Source organism: Nuphar pumila, chromosome 10 (genome assembly GCF_984573655.1).
Source record: "Nuphar pumila chromosome 10, dmNupPumi1.hap1.1, whole genome shotgun sequence".
Classification (NCBI taxonomy): Eukaryota; Viridiplantae; Streptophyta; class Magnoliopsida; order Nymphaeales; family Nymphaeaceae; genus Nuphar; species Nuphar pumila.
Genome location: NC_143258.1, coordinates 119,502,543 through 119,528,759, shown reverse-complemented (window position 1 = coordinate 119,528,759; position 26,217 = coordinate 119,502,543). Strand labels below are relative to the sequence as shown.

Below are 26,217 nucleotides of genomic sequence, written 5' to 3'. Positions count from 1 at the left end.
CCACATGAATCCTTTTCCTCCAATCATTTCTATCCAACGCCATGTCCTCGGTGAGGTTCAAAGCATTCATATCCTTTCCTATCATCTCCATCCAAGTCTTCCTAGGCCTACCCCGACCTCTTTTAACTAATATATTTTCCCATTTCTCCAACCTTCTAACTGGAGCATCATTAGGCCTTCGCCGAATATGTCCAAACCACCGTAAACGATTCTCTCGCATCTTATTTTCAATGGGTGCAACACCTACCTTCTTACGTATCTCTTCGTTCCGAATCTTATCTTTTATTGTATTTCCACACATCCATCTAAGCATCCGCATCTCAGCTACACTCATTTTTTGAATATGATGTCTCTTGGCAGCCCAACATTCCGTACCATATAGTAAAGCGGGTCTAATAGTCGTCCTATAAAACTTTCCCTTCAACCGCAATGGCATTCTACGATCGCACAGCACTCCAGTAGCACTTTTCCATTTCATCCACCCAACCTTTATCCTATGATTTACATCTCCATCAATTTCTCCATACTTTTGAATGATGGATCCCAAATATTTGAAATAATCATTCACCGGTATATCTTGCTCACCAAGCTTCACTACACTCCCATCACTACTTCGTTGCTTACTAAACCGACATTCCATATATTCAGTCTTACTCTTACTCAACTTAAAACCTCTAGCTTCCAATGTCTGTCTCCATAATTCTAACTTAGCATTAACCCCAGCTCTAGACTCATCAATCAAAACAATATCATCAGCAAACAACATACACCACGGTACATTTTCTTGAATTGATCTCGTAAGCTCATCCATCACTATCGCAAATAGGAAAGGGCTTAAAGCAGATCCTTGATGTAACCCAACCGTTATCGGAAAATTGGTTGTCACCCCTCCACAAGTGCGGACATTGGTTACTACTCCTTCATACATATCTTTAATTATACTAATGTACTTGAGAGAAACACCTTTCTTCATTATTGTCCACCAGAGAACGTCCCTAGGTACTCTATCGTATGCCTTCTCTAAATCAATAAAAACCATATGCAAATCTTTGTTCCTCTCTCTATATCTTTCAATAAGTTGTCTAAGAAGATGTATAGCTTCCATAGTTGATCTTCCAGGCATAAAACCAAATTGATTCTCCGATATCATGACAACCTTCCTCAACCTAGACTCAATCACCCTCTCCCAAAGTTTCATAGTATGACTCATGAGTTTTATACCACGATAGTTTGTGCAATCTTGTATATCACCCTTATTCTTATATAAAGGCACCAAAGTACTCTTCCTCCACTCATTAGGCATCTTATTTGTTCGCCAAATCAAGTTAAAAAGATTTGTCAACCATTCTAAACCTTTCTCTCCCAAGCATTTCCAAGCCTCGATAGGTATACCATCTGGGCCAACTGCCCTTCTTGATTTCATTTTCTTCAAAGCCTCTGCAATTTCTTTCTTTTGAATCTTGCGCATGAAGTCACGATTTATCTCATGAAAAGGAATGGAGAAGTCTCCAAGATCTTGAGCATGACTATCATTAAATAGCTTATCAAAATAATCTTTCCATCTCTCCTTAATCTCCTCATCTTTGACTAAAACCCTTTGCATTTCATCTTTGATACATCTAACCATACCCAAATCCTTCGATTTCCTATCTCTCATCTTTGCAAGCCTATAAATATCCTTCTCGCCTTCTTTGGTATCCAACTTGTCATAAACCTCCTTATATACCTTAGCCCTCGCGTTTCGAACAACTTTTTTAGCTTCTTTCTTTGCTATCATATACTTCTCCAAATTCTCATTATCACGACTCTTACTTAGATTTCTATAACACTCTCTTTTAACCTTAATAGCTAATTTGACATCCTCGTTCCACCATGATGTATCCTTACCTAGTGGTGCACCGCCTTTAGACTCACCCAATACCTCCTTAGCTACTTTTCTCATACCACCCGCTATCTTATTCCACATTGATTCTGAATCCTCCTCGAGACACCAATCAACTTCCTTAACTACCTGCTCTACAAACATTCCTTGTTTAGCTCCTTTCAGTGCCCACCACTTAATTCTAGGATCTATCCTATGTCTATCCCTTTTGCGGCATTGTCTAATTCTAAGATCTAAAATTAAGACTCTATGTTGTGTAGCTACACTTTCTCCTGGTATAACCTTACAATCGATGCAACAACCCCTATCTCTCTTTCTAAGTAGGAAAAAATCTATCTGACTCGTATTAACCCCACTTTTAAATGTTACTAGGTGAGACTCCCTCTTCCTAAACCAAGTGTTTGCTAAGATCATATCATAGGACAAACAAAAATCTAAAATCCTTTCTCCACTTTCATTTCTTTCTCCTATACCATAGCCTCCATGGATATTCTCAAATCCATCCCTACTAATGCCTACATGTCCATTAAGGTCACCGCCGATGAAAAGCTTTTCTCCATAAGATGTCTCTTGTACTACTCCATCTAAATCTTCCCAAAATTGATGCTTAATGGAATCATCTAAACCTACTTGAGGTGCATAAACACTAATAATATTAATAATATCCGTACCTAATACTAATTTAATAAGTAAAATTCTATCACCCTTCCTACGGACCTCAACTACATTATCTATAAACTGACGACTCATAACAATCCCTACTCCATTCCTATTCCTATTTATTCCTGTATACCAAATCTTATATCCCCAAGGTTCTATCACTTTAGCTTTCTCACCTACCCATTTGGTCTCTTGAAGACATAAAATATCAATCTTTCTCCTACACATAACATCTACTAACTCTACCAACTTACCAGTTAAAGACCCTATGTTCCAAGTGGCTAACCTAATTTTATGGTCTTGGACTAACTTCTTTACCCCCACCCGTCCAACAAAGTGAGGGAACCCTTGCCTATTTGACACCACACCCGGGCGCCGGTGTGACGCGTCGCTTCTGGGCGACGACCTAGCAACCCTTGCACATTTATCACTGCCTCCGGGCCTAGAGAGTACAGCGCGTCGCTCAGTAGGGAACGCCCCAACGAAATTCTCATATTGGTTCATTTTCATAGGATATGACAAAGTTTTTATGCTGGCTGTCACAGGCCTACCGCAACCCTCCTCCTTTATCCGGGCTTGGGACCGGCAGTGTATAACTACACAGGCGGAGTTATATGTGTTCTAAGGCTACCAAAAAAAATTTCATAGTGACTCAATCTTGCATATATGTATTCTAAGGCTCTCATAAAAAAAATCATAGTGATTCAATCATGCAAAAAAGTGTTATAAGGCTGTCAAAAAAATATCATAGTGGTTCAATATTGAATATATGTGTTCTGAGGTTGTAAAAAAAAAATAATAGTGATTCTATCATGCATAAATATGTTCTAAGCTTTTGAAGAAAAAAAATTATAGTGATTCAATCATGCATATATGTGTTTTATCGCTGTAGAAAAATGTTATAGTGATTTAATTATGCATATATGTGTTCTAAGTTTGTAAAAAAAAATTATAGTGATTGAATCATGCATATATGTGTTCTACGGTTGTCAAAAAAATTCTAGTGATTCAATCTTGCATATATTTGTTCTAATGTTGTCAGCGATGGCAAACAATCGTTGTATTTGTCTTCGCCAATACTTTGCGCGCTATTCTTTCGAGGCGAAGACAAATACAGCGATTGCGAGGACAAAGATCTCTGTAATAGTAATTTCAATTGTAATCATTGCATTTTTGGAAAAATGAGAAGCTTGACTTCCGAACAAAGATCTACGTTTACAAATAAATCTTTTCAACTTGTGCACTCGGATTTATGCTGCGATGCCACAGATCGCTGTCCGACTCAAAGAACGAAGTATCCAGCGATGGCAACAAATCCTTTCTTTATCTATTGATTACTTGCATCGCTATAGTCAGCGATGGCAAACAATCGCTGTATTTGTCTTCGCCAATACTTTGCGCGCTATTCTTTCGAGGCGAAGACAAATACAGCGATTGCGAAGACAAAGATCTCTGTAATAGTAATTTCAATTGTAATCATTGCATTTTTGGAAAAATGAGAAGCTTGATGATTGTGGATACATTACAACCACAATCATGGTAGTCTATCAAAAGAAAGATTGCCCAAGCTAAGAGTCTTGAGAGAGTAGAGGAGGGCCTCACCACCCACCGAATAACAAAAAATACAACGACTCAACTTCAAGTGCAGTAAGGACCCAGAGTCGAATAAATTTAGAGGCAGCTCATCAGTAAGGACCCACAACAGTCAATGTGCAGGTCAGTCGGTGCTTGATGGAGCAATGTAGGATCTTCTGATGGATGTGCACAGAAGCATAAATAGAAGGGAGAGAGAGCGAGAGAGGGTTGATGAGCCCCCGGACCCCCCTCCTGTAAGGGCAAAAGGCCATGAACACGCTGGGAGGAGCCCTCAGACCCCCATTCTGTAAGGGTAAAAGCTCTGAATCAGACTCCATAACTCTTCAAGTTGAATGATGCTACCCACACTGGGAGGAGCTCTCAGACCCCACTTTCTGTAAGGGTAAAAACTCTAAATCAGACTCCACAACTCTTCAAGTTGAATGATGCTACCCACGCTGAGAGGAGCCCCCAGACCCTCCTCCTGTAAGGGTAAAAACTCTGAATCAGGCTCCACAACAGTAAATGTGCAGGTCAGTCGGTGCTTGATGGAGCAATGTATGATCTTCTAATGGATGTGCACAAAAGCAAAAATAGAAGGGAGAGAGAGAGAGAGAGAGAGTTGAATGATGCTACCCACGCTGGGATGAGCCCCCAAACCCTCCTCCTATAAGGGTAAAAACTTTGAATCAGGCTCCACAGCAGTCAATGTGCAGGTCAGTCGGTGCTTGATGGAGCAATGTATGATCTTCTAATGGATGTGCACAGAAGCAGAAATAGAAGGGAGAGAGAGAGAGTGAGAGGGTTGATGGCACTGGTTGGAATGTTTGTGAATCATTGCTTTCTTCCATGATGCCTAACGACAGCAGTAATGAAGAGAAGACACTGGAATGTTTTGTAACACTGGAACGTTGATAATGGGAGCACCGTTACAGCAGATGGCGCAGGCGAACGTCTCCACTTTAAATGGTTAACATCGAACTTTCTGGAATTTCTGCTTTTTTGTCCTTTTCCCCACCTGTCGTTTCACAACTTTTGAATGGAGGATATTTTTGTCATTTCCTCGAACCGTCATTTCAGGGCAAGAAAAGCAAGTAAGGGTGATTAAGTCTTTGCAACATCACCAGAGTCCGATGCAAAGTTATGTCAACATACACGGGAATACGAGCCCCATGTGCTTGTATACGTGGTGCTCATTCAAAGCCCCGAACACGGACGTGGGATTCAGTGAATCATCGGGGGGGGAACATATAACCTGCTTCGGCAGTTGTTGGATGTGACATTCGCTCAAGGTCATTACTATCCACTGTACAGCGTAACCTATGGCCTCTAGATTAATATGCCAAGCAGCGAGTACAGTGTTGCTTGTTTGGACCAGATGGCCATGCCTACATCAACAGCAACACCTAGCAGTACAATGTCTATATTAACATGACCGAGCTTTCTCCGTGTAATAACAACTAGAATGGAAACAACTTACACTGAACTGCCACCCTAGCCGGTGCTAGTCTGAACCTCCCAGGACCATTTAAATGAAAACTTTCAAGCAGAAAACATGGTTAGAGTACTAAAGGCAATGATTTTTATCTGATAAATGGATGATAAAGAATATTTTTATGGTGAGAGACTTCCAAGTGTTTTAGAATGGCATATTATGATTTGATGTTATTAATGATATTTCTTTGGTTTTAGATAACCGTTATATATGGTACAAAGAGTCTGAGTGTGACTATCAGATTCTTGGTGTTGATAATTAAGAAATTTTGGGTCAATTAAAGATTATTGATGATTGGAGAAGGGTATCTTGGTCATTTTTCTGTCATTATTCTGTAACAGAAATACTTTTGGTCAATCTGAAGACGTGAATTAGGGGGAACCATTTCAAAGCTCAGTGACTATCCATTCCAACCAACATACCAACATGCACTTTTAGAATCCCGAAACTTAGCCATGTACCAATACAGTCTACGAACTAATAAAAATTAAAGCATGTGTGGTAATGTGAGATTCGATTAGCTTTGGTGGATCTGTACCTTTTGAGCAGATCAGCAGGGAGACTTTGTTCAGTGAAGACCCAATCTTTATAAAGCACAGCAGATATTTCCATGGCATATTTTGCAGGAAACACTGTTCTTTCAAGTACACTCCCGGCATTAATGAGTGTATGTCTAGCCAGAGCATTGATGTTCATGGTGTCACGAAGATGAGGATAGAGTAACTTGTGGATGGGGTGAAGCACAGACAGTTGCCTGTGGGTAGCTATCACAATTGGCTCGATTGCTGCATGAGTGTTCAACCTGCATATTTGTACAATAATTTCAACCTCATTGCTATATAACACAAGGATAGAGAACATGCATGAACAAACGCGTATGTACTTGTGAATGGAGATTATCATAGTTTTAGGTGTTTTATGCTCGATGTGAACCATTAAATGTGCTTATCATTGTTTAATAGAGAACGTGTAATTGATTAAGCATCTTTATGCTCAGGTATGTATTTTAAAGAGGCAAAAAAAATCTATGGTTGATATGTACAAAAAATTCAAGATAAAATGTTCACATTTTTTACATCAAATCAATTTGAAATAAAGCTTGTTTATTAATAAACACATCTAATGGTTCAGATTGAGTATAAAACTGAATTTTTAATAAATTATAAGGGTAAAATTGAGATATGAATGAGAATATGAACCGTCTACCTAGGAAACTAACCATAAGTATAGTTTTGGTTAACCATAAAATAAATGTGGCATATATTAGAATTGCGATTTTTCTGCGTATGAATCTGATTTATCAAAGAAAACTGAGTATGATTTTGTAAATAAGCACACACACACACACACACACACACACACACACAGAGACTTACCAATGGCTAACAAGCTGGTGGTAGCCAGAATCATTAACGGCGACATAGGTCTTGGCTAGTTGCCACACAGAAGCTCCTATGCCATGATCTGCTGGAGTAAAGACCTTACTGACTGCACCATGTTCTTGCCCCTGTGGATGTGGCAGGCTGAGCTCAATCGCTAGTAGTTTCAAGGTTCCATCATCTTTGAGGAAGAGCAACGTTCTTGAAGCGTAGGCCTTGCTGCCTGTGCTGTTTATTCGGTTCAAGTATGGCATGAATGTATCGTGATGGTCCAAGATGAAGAGCCTGTTTTTCTCCAAAGCCTTTGAAGATCACAACCAAGAAAATCCATGAACGAGGAAGATTTATTGTTAGATGAAAACATGGTTGTCCCATTTTTTAAATGAATTATTGTAAATGGTAGTAGTTTTCTGTAGTACCTCATTGACTGTTAATCCATGTAAGTTCTTCTCAATGTGATATGGTTTAATCGAGCTATTCTGTGGGCCATATAGTTCTGGATCAAGTTTGCTCGTAGGGGGAAACTCCTACTCAATTAGCATTCAATGTAATAAGAGTATCAGAAACATGTCAATTGAACACAATAAAGGCTGCATGAGAACAGAGATGGCATCCATGGCATGGCTTGATATGTGTCAACGACTCAACATGGTTGGTTACATCAATAGTTGAATCTTGGGTGCTTCAGTTGCAAAAGATTTAATCTTTCATGAGAATAACTTATCAATCAAACAAAGAAAGGACTTACTTGGAGTTGGCGTATTACAACAGGGTTAGCTCCGGCAAGAATTTCTCTTGCAAACTCTTCATCTGTCCTCCAAACAGATGTATTATCTACATTAAAAGCACCCATCATTAACAATACGATTTAGACTATATGAGATTCTGCAATGGTGGTTCCGTGAATTTTTTCACCTTGGATCACCTGAGGTACAGGGAACTTTAGGACTCTTTCACCATTGGTTGCAGTGAGTAGCTGAATCAGTTCTGGTGGTAGCATCAGCTTGAGCACCTCAGATGGAGGGAAATCTGGCAGTCTGAAGCCTTCACCATAGAGATTAAGGACATCATGGAACGAAGCAAATTCACTAGTAACCCTATCATCTGGAACTCTGAGTTCAGGGATCAGTAACTGGATCACATTGGTTGCATACACCACAAAGTGAGACATCTTTATGTACTTGAATCGTTCATCACTTGGAACATAGATGTCTAAATCAAACATTGACAGTCGGCTCTCAGACCTTGGATCTGTAAAAAAAAAGAACAAGTCTGAATTGATGAAGCTAGCATCAGTTTAACCATGTTCACGAATTTCAGCAGAAACAGATTGACCTGCTGCACTAGGAGGACGGCCAGTTCTTCCTCTGCGTGGATAAGGATACTGCTTAGAGCCCCCGAGGACCGGGCGAGCAAGCTCTTCATGTCTGTCTGGATCTCCCAAATCATTATAAAGATCATAGTCATAAACTCTATCCCACATCTCAAGCTTGCCGCACCCATTCCCTCTGAGTGTCACAAGTTCTGCTTCCCTTAGCGCCCGCAGAGTTGGTGGGGTCTCATTGGGCAGATAGCTCTGCAGGGGTACAGCCGCAACGTTTTCTTGTAAGGGGTCGATATAACAAAGCTGAAGCTTAGCAAGGGAGAGTTGTTACTAGTAGCAGTCACATGACCATTCAACAATGTTGAGAGTTACGTTGTTTGTCCAGCATTGTGATGAAGGGCTAAAATTGGTTTCCGCAAATTGACTACTATGGACATCGCTACATAGGATTTGCGCTGTTTATGATAACTTTTTGGGGTTCAATTCAACTAATGTGAACTTCATTAAGTATATGTTATGGAGCTCATCATGATCAAAGATAAAAAAATATACTTGAATTCTGCTCTTATTTTTTGTTTAATCCTTTCAACAACATATCCGAGAGCCGTTACTGTCATATTGTATAGAGTTATTTACAAAAACATACACAGTTTTCTTTTATAATTCAGATTAATACCTGAAAAAGTCAGTAATTCCAATGCATACCTATGGTTGTCTTAGTTAACTGTAAAAAATGTGTTGACCTACTACGGTATTTGCTTTCTTGGATTAGATCCATATTCAAATAAGGATCTGACTAAAATATTATGTGGTTCTTTGTATCATAGGATTTGAGACGTGGTATCGGACCGGGTAGGGACGTAAATGGCCAGGTGTATTAACAAAGCTGGATAACATATGTATAAATCTGGATCATATTGGAACAAATGTTGTCTTGTTTAACCAGAACCGTCTTAGGACTAGGTAAATAAATTTGGAATTACCTGCTTTTGGTAATGTTGAGAATAAATTAAACTTGAACAAGAGACTTCTAGAATTATTGAGTATGTACAAGTTTCTAAGAGCCTTCTAGAATTATTGAGTATGTACAAGTTTCTAAGAGCCTTCTAGAATTATTGAGTATGTACAAGTTTCTAAGAGTCTTCTAGAATTATTGAGTATGTACAAGTTTCTAAGAGTCTTCTAGAATTATTGAGTATGTACAAGTTTCTAAGAGTCTTCTAGAGTTATTAAATAAGTACAAGTTTCTAAGAGTCTTTTGGAGTCTCAATACATCTATAAAGGTCTTACTAGTGCTATAAAAGCCTAGTCTAAGAGGCATTGTAGGTATCAAAGTGTGAAGAGTCTTTTTTGAGTAAAAAGTATTAGAAGTCATTCTCCATCATTGTTCTCAACTTTTCTCTCCATTCTCTATTTTATTCTCTTCAAATTGGTATCAGAGCTTTGTTCGATTAAAATGAGCAAATCTATTCCTCTTCCTTTCGTCCCTCAATTAGCCAAAGAAAATTACGGCAATTGGAGTATCCAAATGAAAGCTACTCTTGGATCTCAAGAATTGTGGGAGATAGTCGAAAAAGGCTATGTTGAAGTTGAAAATGAAGAAGAAATGTCAGAGGCTTAAAGAGAGAGTCTAAAAGCGTCGAGGAAGAAAGATAAGAGAGCTCTTGTGGTAATCTACCAAGGACTAACCTCAAATGAAGTCGCTTTTGAGAAGATTGTGTGTGCTACTTCCTCAAAGCAAGCATGAGAGATTTTGGAAAATTCATTTAAAGGAGGTGAAAAGGTAAAAAGGGTCCGTTTGCAAACTCTTCGAGGTGAGTTTGTATGTTTGCACAAAACGGAGTCAGAATCAGTTTCTGATTATTGTTCACGAGTATTATCTATAGTTAATCAATTAAAAAGAAATGGTGAAACTATGAATGATGTTCGTGTTATTGAGAAAATTCTTCGTTCTTTGGATTCAAAATTTGACTACATTGTGGTAGCCATTGAAGAATCAAAGGACTTGAATTCCATGATCATTGATGAACTTATGGGCTCGTTGCAAGCTCATGAAGAAAGGCTAATCAAAAAGAAGAAAAAGTTGTTTTGGATCAAGCACTCCAGTCGAAATTGTCTCTAAATGAGAAAAAAAATTTCAAAAATCAAAGAGGTCGAGGACGTGGTCGTGGAAAAAGTGAAAGCTTTAGAGGAAGTGCCTCATATGCTCGTGGAAGAGGCGATTATTCAAGCAAGGAGAATGACTTGAATCAAAATCAAAATTTCAAAAGCTCGCAAAGAAGAAGAGGTCGTGGAAATCAAAGAGGGAGAGGTCGTAGCTATTTTGAATGCTATAATTGTCACAAACCTGATCATATGGCAAGTGAATGTTGGTACAAGGAAAAAGAAAGGCATGATGCTCATTTGGTGTATGAAAACAAAAACCAAAAGCGAAATCATGACACTTTGTTGCTTGTGTCTCATGGTGGAGGTCTTGATGATGTCTGGTAGATAGACAGTGGTGCTAGCAAACATATGACAGGTAACAAAAATTTATTTTCTAAGTTGTTTGAATCTAATTATGGTAAAGTTAAAGTAGGAGATGGAAAGGCATACAAAATTAGTGGTGTTGGTGAAATGGAGTTCAAAACAAAATCAGGAAAAATGGAGAAAATGTCTGAAATTTATTTTGTTCCTGGTTTAAAAAATAATTTGCTCAGTGTGGGGCATCTTTGAAGAAGGGATATGACATTCATTTTTATGACATGGCTTGCTACTTGTCAAAGAAAAAGCAAATTATTGCAAGAGTTGGAGTTGCTTCAAATAATCTTTTTTCACTCACTCTTCAAAATAAAAATTTGTCTTGTTTTACAAGTATTGATAATAGAGTTTCTAAGCTATGGCATGATAGATATGGACACTTGAATTATGGAAATTTAAAACTTCTCTAAAAAAAGATGATGGTCAAAGGCTTGCCTCAAATTGATCATCTTGATAAAGTTTGTGAAGCATGCCAACTCGGAAAGCAACACAGAAATCCATTTCCTCCTCAATCATCATGGCGTGCAACAAGACCTTTGGAGCTTATTCATTCAGATCTTTGTGGTCCGATGACGGTGACATCTTTGAGAGGTAATTGTTATTTTATCTCTTTCATTGATGATTACTCACGAAAAGTTTGGGTGTATTGTGTCAAAGAAAAATCTGAAGCTTTTCAAAAATTCAAAGACTTCAAGGCGGAAGTTGAAACATTTACTAGGCTGAAAATCAATACTTTGCGGACTGACCGCGGAGGTGAATATTTTTCAAATGAGTTTGAAAAATATTGCAAGGACAATGATATTCGACATGAAATGACAGTCCGACATACACCACAGCAAAATGGTGTATGTGAAAGAAAAAATCGGACAATTATGAAGATGGCGTGGTGCATTCTTAAGAAGAAGAAGTTGTCAAGAAGATTTTGGGCAGAAGTTGTTTCTTGTGTAGTCTATCTTATTAACAGATCACCAACAAGAAGCTTGGAAAATTGCACACCACATGAAGCATGGTATGGTTCAAAGCCTAGTGTTCACCATCTTAAGGTATTCGGAAGCGTGGCTTATGCTCGTGTTCCAGATGCTATAAGAAACAAGTTGGATGATAAATCAGAGAAGTGTATTTTCATAGGCTACAGTGAAAGAAGCAAGGCTTACAAGTTGTACAACCCGATAACAAAGAAAATTGTGATCAGTCGAGATGTTCGATTTGATGAAAAATCCATATTTGAAGACTTGGAGGCAGAAAAGGAAAATTTGCCTATCTTTCCTTTTGAGATTGAAGAAGAAGAGAATGGTCTAGCATTTGAAAATAATGAAAATGGTGCCCAAGCAGGAAATTCTCCTGCTTCCCAAAGTACTTCATCAAGCAGCCCTATAAAAAAAATGAGAAGCGTCCAAGAATTATATGACGTCACAGAAGAAATTAGTCATAATGATGCCATATTTTTTGCCTTCTTTGCAGGTGAAGATCCAATTTCTTTTGATGATGCATGTAAAGAAGAAAAATGGAGGAGAGCCATGAAAGAAGAAATTGTTTCAATTGAAAACAATGATACATGGGAGCTTACAGATTTACCACCACACAAAAGTTCTATTGGAGTAAAGTGGGTGTACAAGACAAAAATGAATCCAGATGGCTCTATCAACAAGCACAAGGCAAGGCTGGTAGCAAAAGGGTACAAGCAAAAAGAAGGAGAAGATTTTACAGAGGTATTTTCTCCTGTTTCAAGACTTGAGACTGTTCGTTTAATTATTTCTCTTGCTGCTCAGAATAATTGGAAGCTTTTTCAAATGGACATGAAATCTGCGTTCTTGAATGGGGTTATTAATGAAGAAGTCTATATTGACCAACCATCTGGGTTTGTTAAGGAAGGAGAAGAGAATAAAGTGTACAAGTTGAAGAAAGCTTTGTACGGGTTGAAGCAATCACCCAGAGCATGGTACAGCCGCATCAATTCATATTTTGAAAAGTGTGGATTTCAGAAATGTCCATATGAGCATACTCTCTACATCAAAGCCAATTCAGAAGGAAGATTCATTGTTGTAAGTCTTTATGTTGATCTAATTTTCACAGGGAATGATATGCAGATGTTGAATGAGTTTAAGAACTCAATGATGGCAGAGTTTGAGATGACAGATTTGGGTGAATTGCATCATTTTCTTGGTATTGAAGTTTATCAAACCAAGAAAGGAATTTTTATTTCGCAGGAGAGCTATGCAAAAGAGATCTTGAAGAAGTTCAAGATGGAGAATGTTAATCCAGTTTCGACTCCATGCATTTCAGGTTTGAAGCTATCTAAAGAAGGTGAAGGAAAACTTGTCAATTCCACTATGTTCAGAAGTTTGGTTGGAAATCTAATGTATCTCACATCCACAAGGCCTGACATTATGTATGTTGTCAGTTTGGTGAGTAGATTCATGGATAAGCCATATTCAAATCATTGGGAAGTTGCAAAAAGAATTCTAAGATATGTGAAAGGAACTATCGATTATGGAATTCTTTATTAAACTAATGTTGCAGTCAACCTTATTGGTTATACTGATAGTGACTTAGCATGGAGTGTTGATGATAGCAGAAGTACTTCAGGTTATGTATTTAATCTTGGAAGTGGAGCAATTTCGTGGAGCTCAAAGAAACAACAAATTGTTGCGCTTTCTACTACAGAAGCAGAATATATTGTTGCATCTTTTGCAGGTTGTCAGTTAATCTGGTTGTGTGGAATTTTGGAGAGTTTGAAGCAGAAGCAAAATAAGCCAACAACTCTTTTCTGTGACAACAACTCAACTATCTCAGTTGCGAAAGATCCAGTTCTTCATGGAAGGACCAAACACATTCGGATTCGGTATCATTTTCTGAGGGAACTTGTGAATGAAGGTGATGTTCATGTGGAGTACTTCAGAACGGAAGATCAGATGGCGGATATTTTCACAAAGCCACTTAGTGGACAAGTCTTCAAGAGAAATGTAGAAAGATTGGGCATAAGGAGCAAGTTTAATTTAGAAGAGGCATTGTTGAGAATAAATTAAACTTGAACAAGAGTCTTCTAGAATTATTGAGTATGTACAAGTTTCTAAGAGCCTTATAGAATTATTGAGTATATACAAGTTTCTAAGAGCCTTCTAGAATTATTGAGTATGTACAAGTTTCTAAGAGTCTTCTAGAATTATTGAGTATGTACAAGTTTCTAAGAGTCTTCTAGAATTATTGAGTATGTACAAGTTTCTAAGAGTATTCTAGAGTTATTAAATAGGTACAAGTTTCTAAGAGTCTTTTGGAGTCTCAATACATCTATAAAGGTCTTACTAGTGCTATAAAAGCCTAGTCTAAGAGGCATTATAGGTATCAAAGTGTGAAGAGCTTTTTTTGAGTAAAAAGTATTAGAAGTCATTCTCCATCATTGCTCTCAACTTTTCTCTCCATTCTCTATTTTATTCCCTTCAAGTAAAACATGCAAAATATTTTGATTTGTATAAGTAAAAGCTAAAATAAGTTTGTGTTTTGACCTAGATCCCATCATATTAACTTACCCAACTTCAATGTTATTGGAAAGCCCAGAAATGTTGTAGATGGAGAAGAATGTTACGTGGGATTTTATTTGGAAATAAAAAAAAAAAAAAAGGGCAAGGGAGATGGGAAAGATAGGGAAAAGCCATTAAGGGTAAAACTCATTTTTTTTTCAATAATTATGAAGATAGAACGAAGATTTGAGAGTGAGCATTTCATTTGGAGCTAACACTAGGTATGTTTTTGGTTAACTACAGAATAAACATAGTATGCATCTGAATTAGCAATTTTTCTAGGTATGAATCTGCATTATCACAAAAAAACTAGGTATGTAATTGTAAAATAACCCTATTATATTCCATCACCACCACCACTCACTTGATGGATGTTGGACCAAGGTGTCAGATCCAAATTGTGGCCATAGGGTCTCACAAAAGAACCCCAAGTGCCATTGAAATGGTGTGCTCATTAAGTACAAGTTATGCAATTATATTATTGGTTTTAATGTTATTTAATGGCTGCATGTGTAACCTATCTACAAGTTATGGAAGGGATTATTGAGATTAATGGGGCATTATCTCCAAGTTATGGTAGAGTTAATTCCAGTCCTTCTCGGTTGCCTATATAATAAACCATGTCCATGGCAAAAGAAATAAAGAAAGAAGTGAGTTCTAATGAAGGATTGTAAAAATTCCAATACTTAGAGAGGAGCTAAAATAGCTCAATATGGTAGAGACTTCACAAGGTTGAAAGTTCAAGACCTCATTTTAGTGCACATGCCCCATATTTGGTGACCTCAGCCAAATACAGTTTAAGGAACCCACTGGTTCCTACAATCGAGGTGTGTACTGACCGACCCTACGCCACATATCTGATGGTTTCCAAAAAAGCTGTGTGATGGTTGGTTGAATATAACATACCATAAGGAATTTGCAAAACTACAATCGAAAAAAATAAAAATTTATGAGTTTTGTCAAGGGTTATGTTGAACTGACAACAGAAAATGCGACAAATATCAATTTTTACTAGGATTATATTAGTCAAAAAACTTTAAAATATCACATCAACAAGCACTGGAAGGAGTCTCAGGACTTGCAGTAGAGTTGGCCATGTTAATGCCATAACACAGTTCGGTTTCACTCAATCCCTATGTCATCCCTCATCTTCATACCCCTCTTAAATCTTATGATGTAAGTTGTTCTAATCAATTCTGGCCTTATAGATGGATTCAGCATGGTCAATTCAATAAGAATCAACCCTTGGATGGCATTTTCTCGATGAAAAAATATGATTTTTTAAATTACAAAATTGTGTTTTTCTCAATCGCGAACTTTTGAATCACCAAGAAATGCTGAAAACAAGTCAGATTTTGGTGATTTAAATGCCGATCTTCACTAAACGAACAATGTCGATCACATCTATGGAGTCCTATTTGATCAAAACAACTTGCATCAATGTAATGCCAAGAAAGGTTATGAAGATAGGAAGACATAGGGGATGACTGGAATCGATTTGATAACATTGAATCATGGTGGCAATTAACATTGAATTCAGTTATGGAGCTTCTAACTACCGTCTGTGTAGGAGAGCCATCCATCTCAAAGATGGATGGCAATGCTGGGGCCAAGAAATTGGACAACAGCATAGAGGAGCCTTTGATGATGTCTACTTAAAAAAGGAAAGTTATTAAACACAACCATTTCTTGCTAGTCATTCTTGTGCTGACGAAAGAAAGTGCATTGTCTAAGTAGTGAAGGTACCCTTAAATTGACAAACATGGAAAAATATTTTCAAACTTATCTGTGATATACTGCAATACCTGGTTGGTGAAAAAGACCCTGTTTGAAGCATATTTTTCACTGGGATAAACCCAAGAGTGGCAATCAAAATGGACTCTTCCTTTCCCTGGAACATCACCAAGAGTAAGAGATTTCAGGAAAAACTCATTGTGATGAAGGTTCGTTATGATGAAGGCTCCAGGGTGTCCAAATTCTTTGTCTAATTCGAAGTTTATTTCGAACGCACAGTCTCTGACATCAGCATTATCTGGCAGCTCTGTTAAGCGATCCTCAAAAAACGCTGGTTTGCTTAGTGTGCCTCTGTTTCCACTTTCTGCAAAATATCAGACAGTGTGGCTGTTAACAAAGTGTATAAGCTAAAGTTTTCTGTTGTTTATTTTTCCTGCCTTTTCTTTTTAAAGAGATTTTGAAATCCTATCACTAAAGAAATCAACTTGGTTGAGGTAAATCCAATTGCATGTCAGCAGTGTTTAGACTGAATCTATTTTTGCTTTTCCTTTTCAAGTGATTATAAAGTGCTATCAAGGAAAGAAATTCCTTCAACTGCTTAATCTTGTCTACAAAACAAATATATATATATGCACGTGCACGCTTCTATTATCCTACTATACCACCAACACTTGATTTACATAGATTTAAGCTCCAAAAGCAAAATCTAACCTTTGGATCATGTTTAGCATATTTTATTTACTATATTCATGTGTTAAATATGATTCAAACATGATGGTGTATACCATTTTTAAACCACCTTATCTTCTTGAATTGTTAACCATTGATTTAACACCAACTCAATAATATAATCTTATGGTGTATTAGTTTTGATAAAACTTTCTAACACAGTAAATAACTGATGTTGAACACATTTGTACGGTAAGATCCATACAAACTAGTGTGTACAGCCGGCATCATGGTACAAAACCACTATATACATTGAAGGATTCCGAAACATACTTTTTAGTTGAAGCGCAAGCGAAAAACCGGATCGTTGATACTTGTTTTGCTCAACGGATGCGTGCCCTCACTTGGAGAGAACGATGAATCTACAAGTCCAAGTGCCCCACGATGTTCAATCGTCACTGTCTTCTTCGTCTTTCTTTTCACTGTGCATACCTCTCTTTTCTCTTCTTTGTTGGGTTTTTTCTTAAGCACATACACAGTGCCTTTTCCACCCTGTTTTCTTCTTTTTCACGTAAATGAGAGAGATATGAGAAGATGGGGAGGTAGGCGGTTTCCAAACCACCCCCTCCTCAAATGATGGGCCAGGTCCGGATCTCGCCCATCATGGGCGGACCCGGTACCCAACCCAACACTCTCCCACTCGTACATGATGGGAAGAGATCTTAAAAGAAGGAACACCAAACATATTCAAATGGTGAATAACATCGGGTATTCATACTGGCGAATGGACCATGCGACCCGTGAGTTTAGGGAGTGGAGGCATATTATGTACCGGTTAGTGTAACATAATAGCCTAAACCTGCAAATAATAGGATAACACAAAGTACATATGCACAAGCTAGGTAAGAAGCTCATTGTGTTCTAGATCAAATACATTTTTCACATTCTAGCATATTGAATCCCTCTGCACATATTTATAGTGCCAAGCTATGACAGACAAGGCCTTCCATTATGTCACATGTTTAATCATAAACCCAAACATCCCCAAAATATGGTAAAATAAGTTAGCTTTTAACATGTGCATAATCTGAAAATGTCAAATGATCTTCCTTTTCAACTCTTATTCTTGAATCAAAATAAGTTGTTTTCCCAGACATGTTCTTTTAGACCGAATCAAACATGACCTTAAGCAACATGCTAAAATAGCAATACTCATCTTTCTCCTTAAAATAATGTCAAAAGTCAATAAGGACACCAATATATATATATATATATATATATATATATATATATATATATATATATATATATATATATATATATATATATATATATATATATATCAGAGACTCACATAATGAAGAAGTAGGGATCATTTTTTATTTCTTTTTGTGGTCGACTTATAGTTATGGTGCGACATACGTGGTATGACTCACGTATTACGGCAAGACTATCTCACTCCAGTGAGTGTATGCATACACCATTGATTTTTTGCCATACAGATCTATACTATTTCAGTTCCTCCCCGAGAAACTAACTTGAGTCCTTCAGGATGCACATTCTCATGCAATATCTATCCAAGTCCTCAAATCTGGTCAACCAGGTTATCCTTACCATTTAAATAGCAAGGTCGATCTCTCCATATAGTTAAATATACACGAGACCTCATCCTAACCCAATTAGGGCGATGTATCCCATATATGTATATATGGTGAATATCATAACTTATTATACTCTCATTCTTTTGAGTTATTATCACATGATATCCTCAAAATCCGACATGCTTATTAATTCAGCAACCCTGAATTTTGTTACATCTCATCTTAGCCCGCCCACAAGCAGCGTCTGAGGCGATAAATCTATGTGAAAAGATTTCTCTCAAACCTGGTAGCATACTCATATAGATATGCAACATGCTATACAGTAATCATAAAAAGAAATATAAATAACATTAGCATATCAAATCTTACAAATACCCATAGATTTTACATGCTTTATATAAGAATCTTTGTTAATAGGCTTAGTAAAGGGATCTAATATCATATCTTGTGTATTAACATATGCCAAGACAACCTTGCCTTTAGTTACAATGTCGCGCATATACTCGCATCTCGTGTTTATATGTTTGGTTCTACTGTAAAACTTGAAATCTTTGGGAAACACGATTGTCGCTTGATTATCACATAATAAAGTCACTGTCAGTTTTGCATCAGAAGTGACTCGTAAATGTTTGATGAATCTTCTTAACCAAACACATACTTGCACTGCCAACGAGTCTGCAACAAATTCAGCTTCCATTGTGGACAAGGCTACATATGTTTGCTTCTTGCTACACCAAGATATAGCACCAGTGTTCATCAAGAACACATAGCCAGACGTAGATTTACGCTCATCAGGGTCTCCACCTCAATCTGCATCTGTATAGCCTACTACACGCATGTTATCACCATGGTAACAAAGAACTGAATCCGATGTGCCTTTAAGATATCGCATAATCCTCTTGACAGCCTTCCAATGCGCTTGTCCTAGATTAGTTTAATATCTACTCACCAACCCTGCTGCATAACATATGTCAGGTCGGGTGCACATCATTAAGTACATTAGGTTGCCTACTACATTGGAGTAAGGGACTTTGGACATAGCTTCTATATCTTTTGACTCACACATCTTAAGACTTAAATCATTTCCTTTTGCAACAGGAGTATCTATGTGTTTACAATCTTGCATATGAAATCGTTCTAAGACCTTCTTTATATATGACTCTTGTAAAAGAGAAAGAAGCCTTTTTGAACGATCTCTATTAATCTCTATGCCCAGCATAAAGCATTCTTCACCCATGTCTTTCATTTCAAAATGAATAGATAATCATTCTTTAATGGTTTTTAGAAACTCTAAATCATTACTAGCCAATAAAATATCATCTACATATAGAGTTAGAATCATAAATTTGAACCTTGACGCTTAAAATAAACACAGTGGCCCTCATCAATCATAGCGAAGTCATTGCTCATGATGATCTCATGAAACCTTAAATACCACTGTCTGGATGACTGCTTTAATTCATAAATGGATCGTTTGAGCTTGCATACTTTGCGCTCAAATCCAGAAGTAACAAACCCATCAGGTTGTTTTATATATATTTTTTCATTCAGTTTTCCATTTATGAATGCAGTCTTAACGTCCATCTAATGTAATTCTAAATCCATATGTGACACTATGGCTAACAAAAGGTGAATAGAGGTCAATTTGATCACAAGAGAGAATGTATCTTCATAGTCTATCACTGTCATCTGTGTGTATCCATTAGCAACCAAACGAGCTTTGTATCGCTTGATAGATCCATCGACATTCCTCTTAATATTAAGAACCCATTTGCTCCCAATAGGTTTTCTTCCTTTTGGAAGATTAATAAGATCCTAGAGCTCATTTGATGTCATAGATTTCATTTCCTCTTCCATTGTCTTACGTCATTCATCCCTTTTTGAATAAGATAGAGCATCTCTAACTCTTTTAGGTATCTTATCATCTTGGGGCATGACCACAAAGGCTTCCCCTTCGATTTGGAATCTCCGGCGAAGAATTTTCTTCCTTGAACTCTTTCAAGTTGCTATATCTTCATCAAAATCGATATCCACTTGAGTGTTACTCCCACTATCCAATAGTGATCTAGACACATCCTCCTGTGTCTTTAAATCATGATGATCAATCTCTCTTTAGATTGATCTAAATCATCCAATTCATAGAACTGGAAGTGACTCTCTATCTCTTATCTTTTAGGAAAGTCACTTTCAATAAACGTGGCATCTCTAGAATCTATCTCATAAATACTTCCATCTGTATTCTCCCCTAAGAACACGTATCATTTTCAATGTTCACAGTATCTTATAAAGATACACTTCTTTTCTCTATGACTCAATTTTCCATGTTGATGGAAAAGATTATGGACATATGCAGCAGACCCCAGGGTCTAAGATAAGCCAAATTTGGCTTTCTGCCTTTTCATAGTTCATATGAAGTTGAAGAAATAGATTTAGATGGTAGACGATTTAATACATGAGCGGCAGTCAATAAACAATCACCCCAAAAAGAAATAGGTAAATTTGTCTGCGCCATTATAGACCTGACCATCTCTAAGAGGGTCTTATTCCTCCTTTCTGCAACACCATTTTGTTGCGGAGTTTAAGGAGTAGTTAATTGTCTATCTATCCCTTTATCATCACACAATTTCTTGAATTATTTGGATAAATATTCACGTCTACGATTTGTTCTCAAAGCCTTGATCATACGATCAAGTTGATTATCTACCATGTTCATAAAAGATCTAAAGTAATCCAATGCTTCAGATTTATGTGTAATTAAAAACACATGGCTAAGTCGTGTATAATCATCAATAAAAGTGATGAAATAAGAGGCTTCATGCCTCGTTGCCACATTCATTGGCTCACATATATCAGAATGAATTAATTGAAGAGGATAGGTTGCTCTAATTGCCTTTTCAAAAGGCAATCGTGTTGCGTTTCCAGCAAGGCAATGCTCACATATAGGCATTTCAATCTTCGCATGAAATCCCAAAAGACCCTCTCGTGCGAGCCTATCCATTCTCTTTTGCCTTATATGTCCAAGTTGAGCATGCCATACAGATACATTTACATCCATATTACTAGCAGTTGAAACAAGAGAAAAGCATTCATCACTAATATTCAAACTTATAAGTTTTGTGTCCAACACATAGAAACCAGAAGCAACTAAAGTTTGTCCACAAATGATGTCAACATTGACATCTCCAAACACAAGTTTATAGTTTAACATAGACAAAGCAGCAACTGAAATCAAATTTCATCAAATCTCTGGAACATGCAGAACATCATATAATAATAAAGACCGTCCTCCTCACAAATCCAAATTGCAAGTCTCGATCCCTCTGACTTCTGCTCTAGTGTTGTTTCCAAGGAACAACCACTTTGAACCAGATGGCATCTACATGTATTCGACGAAGTTTGTTCGGTCTTTGGTCACATGGTCGGTGGCTCCTGAGTCTACAATCCACATAGGATTAGATTCAATAATTAGTGCACAACTACAAACATTTGCACATAAAACATGAGTTATAAGAGAATGTACCTTCTCTTGCTCATGACATTCATGAGCATAGTGACCCAAATTGTCACGCTTAAAACATTTTGCATTCGCCTTTTTTTTCTTGCGATCATGCTTCCTAGAGCCCTGATAAGGCTTCTTTTCTTTCTCTTTGTCTTGTCCCTTCTTGAACTTCCTTGATCCATAAAATTTCTTCTTAAAAGATTTTGGCTTTTTCGAGCTTTCTGCTACATATGCCCTCATGCCAGATTGTTGAGTCGCTTCAAGGCGGTCATTTTCTAGCTCTACATGACGGGCAATGTCATCGAAAGTCTTAATACTCTAGTTATGAGTCATATTAATTTTCATATGCTCCCAATTGTGTGGCAGAGAGCGAATCACAACCTGGACCTGTTGTTCATCTGTAAGGGTATGTTCTACACTATTGGCTCATAGTGTGCTGAGGATACTTCCTGTAGGAATCAAACCTGATGGTCAGCCTTCTAAGCTTTATGGTTGATGTTCCCCTAAACTTATCTTTAAGGGTCATCAACATCTGTTGAGTAGTCTTATAATGCTCAAATTGGCACATGATGTCATCTTGCATAGAACATAGCATGGTGACATGCGCAACAGTATTCATGTGTTTCCATTTCTCATAGGTCTCTATGTCCCTATGAGATTGTGCCCCATTACCAATTTCAGGTCATTCCATAGTATGGTTGAGAGCCTCTAAGGCCTCAGCCTTCTCCAATGTAAATTGAATCTTTCTATGACCTATATCATAGTTATCATCGTTCAGTTTCTCAATCTGTGTTAAGTCCATTATGGATTTATTTGGTGCAGCCATGTCCTTAAAAAAATATGCAACTATGTTATTCATGCATGTTATGATCTAATCATTAGCACATCTATATGCAGTCATAATCACATAATTAGATAACATATAATTTTTTACAGGGAATGGAATCGAAAGCTCACTATGTTCACAATCATCTTCCACTTTTCCTAAGATGATTATATTCATCTAAACGATATTATAACTATTAAAATTAAATAGTAACACATGTAATAAATATTTTCAAAATACTTAAAAAAATTTCAAATAATCAATATGATCACATCATTTTTATTCATATTCATGAATAAAAAATTATTATTATTATTATTATTACCAGAACCAGGTCCGGGTATCTCTGGCCCAACCGGGACTCAAAAAAAATGGCCTGCGGCACCAGCTGCAAGTCATAGGCCTCAACCTACATGAGCTCAACAAAAATGGCATGTGGCACCAGCCGTAGGTCATAGGCCTCAACCCACATGGGCCCTGGCTGAATGCCAGGGTCCAGCCAAAAAAAAATTGGTCCTGCCGCAGTGCCCGACCCTTGGCCGAGTGCAGTTGCATGGCTGAGGGGGCAGGCTTGCGGCCTGTGTCGTAGGGCCCGGGTTAGTGGTCAATAGTCCACCTGGCCATAGGCCAGACCTGCGGCTGCAGCAGCCTGCCTGGCCGAAGGCCAGGCCTACGGCCTAGTCATTGGGTCTGCGGCTGCAGCAACCCGCATGGCCTGGCCCGTCGACCAGGCCTGCGGCCTGGCTACTACAGGGTTTGCACAAAGGTCGGATCTGGTCCGGGCACTAGAGTCGGCCAATCCCATGCTTCGATTGTGCAGCTACAATCACATAGTCAAAAATAATAAAAAAATTTATTTTATTGTTGTATGACGCCCCGTTGCAAGCGTCCACCATGAATGCACAATGGTCTTAACCATATGCATTTGAGGGATACACCTGCAAACAAAAAACGGCATTTAAAAACCCAATGCTCTGATACCATTGAAGGATTCTGAAACATACATTTTCGTTGAAGCGCAAGAGAAAAACCAGATCATTGATACTCGTTTTGCTCAACGGATGCGTGACCTCACTTGGAGAGAACGCCAAATCCACAAGTTCAAGTGCCCCATGATGTTCAATCATCACTGTCTTCTTCTTCTTCTTTTTTCACTGTGCATTGGTTTTCTCTTAAGCACATGCGATGTGCCTTTTTCACCCTGTTTCTCTTCTTTTTCATGCAAATGAGAGAGATATGAGAAGATGGGTAGGTGAGCGGTTTCAAACTGCCCACTCCTTAAATGATGAGTTGGGTTCGGATCTTGCCCATTATGAGCAAACTTGGTACCCAATCCAATATATATATATATAGAGAGAACGCCCATGATCTCATCCCATGCACATTGATGGTACGATGGTACTGATAGGTTTATTTAACCTAAAGGCCCTAAATCCAGTGTTTAGGTATCCAAGGACAGTTTGGCAGTCAACTGTGACTCTAACGCTGCGTTTGAAAATATCAGTTCTCACAATCGAGGTATGATGTCATATCCACGATGGCATTTACAGTTTAAAATAGGGATTTCATATCGAGGATCAAGGATCTCCCGTTTGAGTTGAACCTTGAAAGGCATGTCTAAGGGAGGGACACCAGGCGCAATGTAATTGCACATTTTTTGTGTGCGGCTGCACTCGATCATCAGTCATTGCTTGGGCCCCACAGCTGACAGGCTGTAACCCAAACATGGAGGGTGATTACGTTTGACAGAGACAGAAACTTTTATTGTGGGAGGGGGAAGTAGATATTTCATTTTTCTTGGGGAGGGGTCATAAGATATTTCACTATGTTGGGAGCAGCCAAGTAAAAGCATCACGTATGACAATGGGAGTTTTAAATTTTTGGGGGGTCGTGTATCCAGGCCAGCTGGACCTTGATATCTGGATAATCTTGAAAAATGGAATATCTCAAGTTCTGACTTTGGCTGATTTTGGTTTTTCTCATATTAGGTTTGCGAAATATGACTGAGGTTTGGACATTCTTGGAGAAAAAGTAATCAAAAGCAGACTAGAGTTTTAATCGACTAGGATGGATCAAACTACTAGTGGCAAAATACACAGACCAACTCTACTTTAAATTGCATTATCAATACTATATCAATACGGCATGGAAACTGTATCTAGTTCTTGTCAATTGCAGCATGTTAATTTGGTTGGAGTTAAATGCAACTAACAGGCCAATATTTCCTTGATTTTAAAAGTTCCTGATCCTAGTTCAAAGTGGAAAATTCACAAACACCTCAGGACAAATTTCAAACCCATTCTAGGGTTCTCTTGCTTTCAATAGCTTGATTTGATGCCTCTAGAAACCAAAATATTCAGGAGAAATTACGGCAACGAAGGCAAGAGATTTCAAAAATCTAGGAAATTCTTGAATTTGTGACCACCAACCCTGCGCTTGGTGTGTTTTGATGCACCCATTTCTACATAATTGCTATATGCTGGAATGTTGCATTTTGGTGCATGTTGTATTATCCCTGTTTGCACCCAAGCTGTCCCGAAGGACACATGGCTGTGTGTGCATACACACGCACACACACATACAGGCACCACCCAAACACACAGATACACACGGGCGCGTGCATACACACACAGAAGAGGTCTTACCCAATGTCACAAATATTGGTATCGGAATCTAGACAGAAACTTTTAGGATTTTATCGAGTTAAGAATACCAGGATAACCGGACACCTGTGACAACATTCAACCTACGCCTGGTCCATTTGACAAAAGTTTAGCCCATAGGTCCATCAGGCCCAAATTGTTGGGCCAAGAAAAAACAGCCTCAAAACACAAAAGAAGTCTCGCCCATTTGAGCCGTGAGCCCAAATACAGTCATGCTTGGCTTCACCAAACCTTTGGCAATAAACCTAGCTCTGGCCCATTTACTAAACAGGCCTAGAAGTTTAGACCCGGCTTTGCCCCTCCAGCCTCTCTGTCTTTAACCAGGCGGAAACAGGGAGAATCCTCTCTCTCTCTCTCTCTCTCTCTCTCTCTCTCTCTCTCTCTCTCTCTCTCTCTCTCTGACAGTCACTCACCAGGATCTGCTTGTGTTGCACTAACAAGCTGAAGAAGAACACTCCCACCAAGAAGCTCATCTGCACCTTCATGGTTGTGACGCTTGCCACCATTCAGTTCCAATTCAATCTTCTTCTCTAGCACTCCCCATCCCGTAATCTTCACCATCTCTTTTTCTTCGGATTCCTGAAGTCGGATGATAAACAACAAACGAAAACAAGAAGCACAAGTGCAAAAGAATATATATATATATATATAGATAGATAGAGAGAGAGAGAGAGAGAGAACCTAAACCGCACTGAAGTGGGCACCATGCCCATGAAAGGCATGCATGGTGGACAAGCTGACAAGATTCCTCAGTGATTCTGCCAAAGCAATTATCGACTTACAAAGCGAAGAGCAGTAATTAGTAATTCATTTCTTTTCTAAAGAAGGAATTCATTTGTACGACTACATATTTATGGCAGTTCAGACGTATT

The 26,217-nt window shown here is 38.1% G+C and overlaps 1 protein-coding gene across 1 annotated transcript in view; it reads right to left on the bottom strand.

The window, feature by feature from the left end:
* LOC149828095 (putative linoleate 9S-lipoxygenase 5) overlaps window positions 1-25,906 on the bottom strand; it is a 31,182-nt gene extending 5,276 nt beyond the window's left edge. The window contains exons 1-8 of the mRNA XM_090018628.1: window positions 25,755-25,906; window positions 16,159-16,447; window positions 8,327-8,567; window positions 7,907-8,242; window positions 7,740-7,825; window positions 7,411-7,518; window positions 6,989-7,293; window positions 6,151-6,414 (exon numbers count right to left, since the gene is read on the bottom strand). Of these exons, the coding sequence (XP_089874754.1) occupies window positions 6,151-6,414; window positions 6,989-7,293; window positions 7,411-7,518; window positions 7,740-7,825; window positions 7,907-8,242; window positions 8,327-8,567; window positions 16,159-16,447; window positions 25,755-25,906 (1,781 nt within the window). The remainder of the gene's footprint in view (window positions 1-6,150; window positions 6,415-6,988; window positions 7,294-7,410; window positions 7,519-7,739; window positions 7,826-7,906; window positions 8,243-8,326; window positions 8,568-16,158; window positions 16,448-25,754) is intronic.
* Window positions 25,907-26,217: the final 311 nt, after the last annotated feature.